Source organism: Monodon monoceros, unplaced genomic scaffold (genome assembly GCF_005190385.1).
Source record: "Monodon monoceros isolate NGI ecotype Baffin Bay Population unplaced genomic scaffold, NGI_Narwhal_1 Super_Scaffold_18, whole genome shotgun sequence".
Taxonomy (NCBI): domain Eukaryota; kingdom Metazoa; phylum Chordata; class Mammalia; order Artiodactyla; family Monodontidae; genus Monodon; species Monodon monoceros.
In genome coordinates, this window is record NW_021703774.1 from 43,900,924 (window position 1) to 43,910,279 (window position 9,356).

Below are 9,356 nucleotides of genomic sequence, written 5' to 3' on the forward strand. Positions count from 1 at the left end.
AAAGGGTGTTAAGATTTATAATGTCAGTGCCTTAATGTCTAAAGTTTTTAAAAGACAATGTTAGATTCTAAATGTGTTTTGTATACAGGTAAAAAGAAAACACAGTGTTAAGACTGAAAGAACAGAGGACTATAATTACAAGCTATAATTTTGTATTAGTTGCTCAACATTTTAGTGTTGATCTTCAAAGACAAGAAAATTTCAACTCCTCCTAATAGCTTAGTTTAGTAATTACTGCATACTCTTGCCAACACTCATGTTCATTTGGCATCTTCAACTAATTTGCGAAGATTCTAATCACTTAAATGATTTATTCTCCTTAATTTCTCTGTTGGAGGAAGAAAAAGGCATTATGGTATACTGTGAAGCACATTAGATTTAAGAGCATCATTCTACTTCTTTGTGTCATTTGTTGTATAACCTCAGCCAGGTCCCCCACCTTCAAAAGAGTTGTCATAAAACCTTTTTAGAATAAGGTAAAACATAAGTTTTAAAAATATTTTAAATCTCTGAACCTTTCTCATGTATAAATTAAGGAAATTAGACTAATCTCTTTAGGTTCTTTTATAGCTCTGAAATTATATGATTATTCTAAACTAGTGTATCAACATACAGAATCTTCCATGATAGAAAATATCAGGCAAAAAAAAATCCATGTACTGCTGATGGTAGTAATTATTAAGGTTTGGTATCGGATTTTTAGTCTCAGATTTTCCTAAATCTTCTTAGATTTAATGTGAGAGTATAATCAAGTTTTAATTATTTGATTTAATGGGGGAGTCATGAGGCAACAGTTCAACAATAATTTATATTTATCTTTGAATGCAGTTTATCTTTTTCATGCATCAAATTTTGCTTCTGAATACTTTTGCTTAAGTGAATGTTAGTTTTCATAAAAATTTAAAATTTGGCCATAATAACATCCTTGTAGAAATAATTGAGTTGAACATTCAGAAAAAATCTCATAGTAACTTGGATATCTCAATTGTCTTCCTTTTGTGATTTTCGGAAGGATACATTGCTAGAAACTTAACTTGCTAGCTGCCTTTCACTTAAAATGTAAAGGCTAAGTACTGTGGTAAGAAGTAGGCAATGAGATCATACATTATACCTTTTTAAATTCCTGTATCCAAGCCCTTGAGACTGATTTTGTGTTGGTTTTGTTTTGTGTTCATTGAAGACCTACTGTATATCAAATACAGTTGACCCTTGAACAACCCCAGGGTTAATCCATGTATAACTCAGAGTCAGCCCTTCATCCACAGATTCAACCAACCATGGACAATGTAGTACTGTGGTTTTTACTATTAAAAAATATCCATGTTGAAGTGGACCCACACAATTCAAACCTGCATTGTTCAAGGATCAACTGTATTGGCATTCAGTAGAGAATACAAGTATAGAAATAGGACATTATTCCTAGGAACTTAGAATATAATTTGGGAAGAAAGGATATATACACATAAAAGACCTAAATATGTGAAACAAGGAAAACAAAAAATGACAGAACTTAAACTCTGAGTAGTGTAGTATGGGATGACTGGCCCAGAATTCATAAATGGCTTTCTACAGAAGGTGGAAATAGACTTGAGGCTTAAAATTGAAGAAGGTAGAAAAGAAGTTCTGATTCAGCAAACAGTTAAATATTAAAATTATATGGGTGAAGGATAGTGAAAAGTATCAAGAATATATATCTTCTTCTTACAATAAAAGCTATCTAGAATTAAGATTAGATAGATAGGTTGAAATGGTGTGTGTCAGAGGATTTATACTCGAAGACAGTATGTAGTTATAAAAGTATTCGGCTGTAATTTTTAAAAGAATGCTAACTTTCTGTGTTTATATATGTATGTTTCAGGAAAGAGAAGAAGTAACGAAACCACCACAAATTTAGCCAAGAGGCAAAAGACTGATGTGAATACTGAACATCCTCCCTTTTATTACAACATCCATAGACACAGCATTAAAGGAATGAATATGCCAAAGTAAGACAGTCAGTGAATGACAGTGTATATATTTAATATTTTAATGACATTGTGATTTAAATAAAAGTACAAGAACCTCATTTTTTTCCTTTCCTTGTTCCAGGTTAAAAAAGTTTTTGTGCTGTCTTTCTCAAGCAGGCTTTCGAGTAAGCCGAACTCATTTTGACCCGATGGGTGTCCGTACAGATGCACCTCTAATACAGTTTAAATCTATCCTTTTAAAGTACAGCACCCCCACCTACACTGGAGGACAGTCAGAGGGCCACGTCCAACCAGCGTCCGAAGATACAGTAGCTGACACGGTTGAAATGTCAGTGAATGACAAAGCAGAAGCAAGTGGCTGCAGAAGATGGTAAATGTAAAAGAAGTTTGTTCCCAGATGTCTGTGTTGATGGCCTAATAGTTCTCTATATCAACTGTAGTGCTTTTTCTATTCTTTCAATTCAGTTGTGTAAAAATAAAAAAAAACAGTGCTGTTTTCATTCAGAAAATTAGCAGTTTCTAACTTAGCTGGTTTGGGAGCTATGCTTTCCAAGTTTTTATTATTTTAAAGAAAACTTAAAATTTTAATGAAAACATTTCATGTGAAGGCCAAGTTTGTGACTGAGATCACCCTACTGTTTAATACTCAGAAATTTTTCACATGCAAAGTGTTTGGAATTTTATTTATGTTATGGAAGCCATCCTTTACTATACTTAATCACATCTCTACTTAAACTGATTCATGATGTTTATGTTTTTCTGTTTGTAGTGTATAAGATGAAGCCAGAGCCTTTTATTAAAATGACCCTAAATAGAATAGGAGGAACAATGTCCTTTCAGGTCACTAATATATTTTTTCACAAATACAAGCTAAAATATATTCCCAATTTCAAGAAATCATATCTCTACCCACACTGATCTTTCATTACTAGCTTTTGAGAAATTAATTGCCTGAGATAGAAATACATTTTCTTATAAGTTTAAGGTCTACATGACTAAACTTCAGAGTAAGATTTTGTTAAAGTAAATTGAGACCACTGTTCTTATAGAGATTGTTCACAGGCACTAAATTCTGAAGAGAGATTTTGTTACGAATTAAATAAACTGGGTGATCTCAAGTGCCTCAGTTAATGCACGTACAATATTCATTTGCTTGGTTGCCTACCTCTCAGGAGTAAAACTTGTCACCTTATGACTTTCTGAAGTGAGGATTTTCTTGTTTTTTGGGGGGTGGTTTGGTTTTTTTGTTGTTTTGCTTGTGTTTTGGTGTGTGTATGTGCTAATTTTTTGTACAAGTAGCTCAGGCTAACATGACTATGAAAATTAGTTGGAAAAAAATCTCATTTCCATTAATAAATATTGTTCTTGCTTCATTTGAATGTAAGACTTTGGATGAAAAGATATACCAAAAATTTAGATTTCTGTCTCAAGGATTTAATACATATTTACCTTGTTAGAGGAAGTAACTTTTTACAAGCAGTAAGCTTGAGAACTGAGGGAGAGTAACAACTGAAAGGTTTAAATACACCATGTAAGCATTCCCATGACATATATAGAAATTCAGGTAGTCTAGGTTGCATCAACATAGAATATTAACTTAGAGGAAATAAAAGAAAATCTCTTTGTGTTATTACAGCATAGTCCTAGAAGGATGCTTTTTCTTGTCTCCAATTAATAGAATTTTAGTAAAATAAAGGAACAGGTGAAGTGCAAATTAGTCTCTATAATGACCATTAAAAAAAACCTTTATTAAAAAAAAAAAAAAAAAAACCTTTATTATTCCTGCCAGTTAAAATTATAACTCACAAAAGAGCACAAAAAGAAATAAAAGTTATTACTATTTTTTGTATACTTAAGAAAAATTACTATAAATCCGTAAGACAAACCATCTGATTATTTACAATATATGTGTATGGGGAGAGGAATCGAGGTGAAGGAGGAGGAGGATGTGGAACTCACCTCCCCCTACAAACACTTCAAAAATACATCTACATGTGCAACAATTCTCACTGAAAACTGGAAACTGTCAGAAAGACTCCTGTACAACCAAAGCTGTAAGAAAGATTCACACAGAAACGGGTAAGAAGGGAAAACAAGCAATCAGGTTGGGACCTGTGACCCTGGGAGGGGACTTAGAGGAAAAGGGAGATTACATGGGCAAAGGCCCTCCCTGCAGGGTGAGTGGTTCAAGCCACATATTGGATGCCTCAGCCCTGGGGTCCAACAAAGGGAAGATGAGCCCCCTTGGCTGGTTGGAGGGCCAGTGAGACTAACAGGTGGGCTGTGGGAAGGCTGCGGTCCACTCATGAGCACGTGGATACTCACCTGCTCTCAAAGCTGGGTGGAAAGGGAGATTGAAATTGAAACCTCTCGAGTGGCTGACTCCTTTCCTGTGAACGCTCTGGTATACCCCCCAACCTGAGCTGAGCAGATACTCCAGCACTGCTTGCCTCACATCTTCACATTGGAACAAGGGTTGCCACAACCAAGGAAAAAGCTCAGCTGGCCATAAGATGCCAAGGCAGCTCAAACCCTAAGGGCTGTCTTAACAGGGAGGGGGGGGCAGCCATTACTGGCAATTGCACAGGCAGTGCAGCAGAGGCACTCCCGATCTCTGACAGGCCAGACTGCCATAGCCAGCACCTCAACCCTTGACCCTCGCTGAATACCCATTTCTGCACCTCTTGCTGCAGCACTGCTCCCCTCTGGTGTGAGGGTGACAGTGCTGGGAGGGGCAAAAGCACACACTTAAAGGTAACCAAGTCAGCTTAGACCTGACCCTCAGGGCTTCTGCTCCAGCATGGGACCTGACCCCACCCCTGATAGGCCACTGAGAACATGGGAAGCCCTGCCTCACACCTGACTCCAGCCCTAGCCCCTCCATCTCCAGCCCCACCTCCCACCAAGGTGATAGCTGCCAGCACACACTGAAGAAAGATGTGACCTGTGTTTATGTCAGATACAGCTCTCCCACCAAAGAACATGCAGACTATATAGAGGCACTCCCACATAAGGACCCCTTCAAGAATGCCATAGGTAACTGTCACACCTAATTTCATAGGGACAGAGAAAGACAAGCCAAATAAGGAGAGAGGCATCTGTCTCAATTGAAAGAGCAAGAGAAAATGGCTGGGGGTGGGGGGTGGACTAATGAAACAGAAATAAACAATTTACCAGATAAAGAATTCAAAGCATTAGTAATAAGCATGCTAACTGAATTAGGGAAAGGAATAGATGAATACAGTGAGAATTTTTAAAAGGAACTAGAAAATATAAAAAAGAACCAGTCAGAATTGAAGAACACAATAACTGAAATGAAAAACAAACTAAAAGGAATGAACAGCAGACTAGGTGATACAGAACACATAAGTGATCTGGGAAGATAGATTAATGAAAATTACCCAATGAGAAGAGCAAAAAGAAAAACTAAACAAACAAACAAAAAAACAGTTTAGGGAATCTCTGGGGTAACATCATGTGTACCAACATTCACATTATAGGGGTCCCAGAAGGAGAAGAGAGACAGGGGTCAAAAATGTACTAATGAAATTATGGCTGAAAACTTCCAAAGCCTGAAGGAAACAGATACCCAGATACAGGAAGCAAAAAGAGTTCCAAACAAGATGAATCCAAAGAGACCCACAACAAGATATATCAAAATTAAAAATGGCAAAAGTTAAAAGAATTCTAAAGGCAGCAAGAGAAAAACAGTCATACACCAGGGAACCCCCATAAAGCTATCAGCTGATTTTCCTTCAGAAACCACAGGCCAGAAGGGAGTGGCATGATATATTTAAAGTGATGAAAGGGAAAAACCCGCAACCTAGGATACTCTACCCAGCAAGATTATCATTTAGAATTGAAGGCAAGATAAAGAATTTCTCAGACAAGCAAAAGCTGAAAGAATTCATCAATACTAAGTCAACCCTAAAATAAAATGTTAAAGGGTCTTCTCTAAGTGGAAAAGAAAAGGCTATAACAAGAAGGAATTATCTATAGGAAAGGAAAATCCCACTAGTAAAGGAGAATATGTAGTAAAAGCTGAGTATCAACCACTTAAATAAGCTAGTACAAAGACTAAAAAACAAAAAAATTATAAAATCAATTATAACTTGATACTTGATACTGGGATACTTAATATCCCAGTAAAGGGATAAACATGAAGATGTAAAATATAAGAAATACAAAGTGTAGGGGAAGGTAGTAAAAAAAAATAGATCTTTTCAGAATGTGTTTGAACTTAAAGGACTACTATTTAAAACAAAGAGATATAGGTCAACATATTTGAACCCCATGGTAACCACAAATCAAAAACCTACAATAGATACACAAAAACAAGAGAGAAAGGAACACAAACATACCACTAAAGAAAATCATCAAACCACAAGAGAAGAAACTAAAGAGCAGGGAAGAAAATAACAAAAATAACCAGAAAACAAGTAATAAAATGGCAGTAAGTATATACCTAACAATAATTACTTTAATGTCAATGGACTAAATGCTCCAATCAAAAGACACAGGGTGGCTGATATGCTGCCTACAAGAGACTCACTTCAGAGCTAAAGACACACAAAGACTGAAAGTGAGGGTATGAAAAAATATTTCATGAAAATGGAAACGACAAGAAAGTGGCGGTAGCAATACTCATACCAGACAAAACAGAATTTAAAGCAAAGGCTGTAACAAAAAACAAAGAAGGGCATTATATAATGATAAAGGGACCAATACAAAAAGATATTACACTGGTTAACATACGCTCCCAAAACAGGAGCAGCTAAATATATAAAGCAAATACTAACAGACACAAAGGGAGAAACTGACAATAACACAGTAATAGTAGGGGACTTCAACACCCCACTTACATCAATGGAAAGATCATCCAGACAGAAAATCAATAAGGCAACAGTGGTCTTAAATGACCGAACAGACCAGTTGGACTTAACAGATATCTACAGTACATTCCATCCCAAAAGAGTAGAATACATTCTTTTCATGTGCAATGGAACATTCTCCAGGACAGGTCACATGCTAGGCCACAAAACAAGTCCCAACAACTTTAAGAAGACAGAAAGTATATATCAAGCATTTTTCCCAACCATATGGAACTAGAAATCAATTGCAGGAAGAAAAATGGGAAAAACACAAACATATGGAGACTAAACAACATGCTACTGGGGGTGGGGGAGCTCAATGAAGAAATCAAAGAGGAAATCAGAAAATCCCTTAGACAAAATCTATGGGATACAGCAAAAGCAGTTCTAATACGAAGTTTATAGCAATACAGACCTACCTCAGGAAACAAGAAAAATCACAAAGAAAGAGCATAACCTTCCACCTAAAGGAGTTAGAAAAAGAAGAACAAAAAAAGTCCAAAGTCAGCAGAGAAGGAAGGAAATAAAGATCAGAAAGGAAATAAAATGGAGACCAAACAAAACAAAAACAACAGAAAAGATCAGTGAAACCAAGAGCTGGTTCTTTGAAAAGATAAACAAAACTGATAAACCTTTAGCCAGGCTCATCAAGAAAAAGAGAGGACCCAAATAAACAAAATAAGAAATGAAACAAAAAATAACAGCTGATACCACAGAGATACAAAAAAATCATAAAAGAATACTATAAACAGCAATATGCCAACAAACTGGACAATCTAGAAGAAATGGACAAATTTCTAGAAACATACTACGTTCCAAGACTGAATCAGGAAGAAATAGACAATCTGAGCAGACTAATCACTAGTAGTGAAACTGAATTTTCAATTTAAAAATACTCCCAGCAAACAGAAGTCCAGGACTGGACCGCTTCACAGGAGAATCTACCAAACATATAAAGAGGAGCTAATACCTATCCTTCACAAACTACTCCAAAAAATTGAACATTCCCAAGTTCATTCTACAAGGACACCATGACCCTGAAACCCAAACCAGAAGAGGACACTGCCGAAAAATGAAATTACAGGCCATAACTTTGATGAATACAGATGCAAAAATCCTCAATAAAATATTAGCAAACTGAATTCAGTAATATATAAAAAGGAGGGCTTCCCTGGTGGCGCAGTGATTGAGAGTCTGCCTGCCGATGCAGAGGACACGGGTTCGTGCCCCGGTCCAGGAAGATCCCACATGCCGCCAAGCGGCTGGGCCCGTGAGCCATGGCCACTGAGCCTGCGCATCCGGAGCCTGTGCTCCGCAATGGGAGAGGCCACAACAGTGAAAGGCCCGCGTACCGCAAAAAAAAAAAAAAAAAAGATATACAATCTATTAAGTATAAAGACCTAAATGTAAGACCAGACACTATAAAACTTAGAGGAAAACAGAGGAAAAACATTCTTTGACATAAACCACAGCAAGACCTTTTTGACCCACCTCCTAGAGTAATGAAAATAAAAACAAAAATAAACAAATGGGACCTAACTAAACTTAAAAGCTTTTGCACAGCAAAGGAAACCATAAACAAGATGAAAAGACAAACCTCAGAATGGGAGAAAATATTTGCAAACGAAGCAACTGACAAAGGATTAATCTCCAAAATATACAAAGGGCTCATGGAGCTCAGTATCAAGAAAACAAACAACCAATCAAAAAATGGGCCGAAGACCTAAATAGACATTTCATCAAAGACATACAGATGGCCAAGAGGCATGTGAAAAGATGCTCAACATCACTAATTATTAGAGAAATGCAAATCAAAACTACAATGAGGTATCACCTCACACTGGTCAGAATGGCCATCATCAAAAAATCTACAAACAATAAATACTGGAGAAAAGGGAACTTTTTTGCACTATTGGTGGGAATGTAAATTGATACAGCCACTGTGGAGAACAGTATGGAGGTTCCTTAAAAAACTAAAAATAGAACTACCACATGACCCAGCAATCCCACTACTGGGCATATACACTGAGAAAACCGTAATTCAAAAGGACACATGTACCCCAATGTTCACTGCAGCACTACTTACAATAGCCAGGACACGGAAACAACCTAAATGTCCAACGACAGAGGAATGGATAAAGATGATGTGGTACATATATATCATGGACTATTACTCAACCATTAAAACGAACAAAATTGGATCATTTGTAGAGATGTGGATGGACCTAGAGTCTGTCATACATAGCGAAGTAAGCCAGAAAGAGATAAACAAGTATCATATATTAACACATATATATGGAACCTAGAAAAATAGTACAGATGAACCTATTTGCAGAGCAGGAATAGAGACTTAGACATAGAGAACAGACATGTGGACATCTGAGGGGGGAAGGGGAGGGTGGGACAAACCGGGAGACTAGGGTTTTTTTTTAAATTATTTTACTTTTGGCTGCGTTGGGTCTTCATTGCTGTGCATGGGCTTTCTCTAGTTGTGGCGAGCGGATGCTACTCCTTGCTG

At 36.8% G+C, this 9,356-nt stretch overlaps 1 protein-coding gene across 6 annotated transcripts in view; it reads left to right on the plus strand.

Annotated features, from left to right (window-relative positions):
• TRMT1L (tRNA methyltransferase 1 like) overlaps positions 1 to 3,804 on the plus strand; it is a 36,730-nt gene extending 32,926 nt beyond the window's left edge. For 3 of the 6 annotated variants that reach the window (XM_029230170.1, XM_029230174.1, XM_029230171.1), the window contains 2 exons: positions 1,859 to 1,985; positions 2,089 to 3,804. In XM_029230170.1, coding sequence (XP_029086003.1) covers positions 1,859 to 1,985; positions 2,089 to 2,341 — 380 coding nt within the window. In that variant the 3' untranslated portion in view covers positions 2,342 to 3,804. The remainder of the gene's footprint in view (positions 1 to 1,858; positions 1,986 to 2,088) is intronic. The other 3 variants (XR_003794577.1, XR_003794578.1, XM_029230172.1) reach the window with 2 other exon arrangements.
• The last annotated feature ends 5,552 nt before the right edge of the window (positions 3,805 to 9,356 follow it).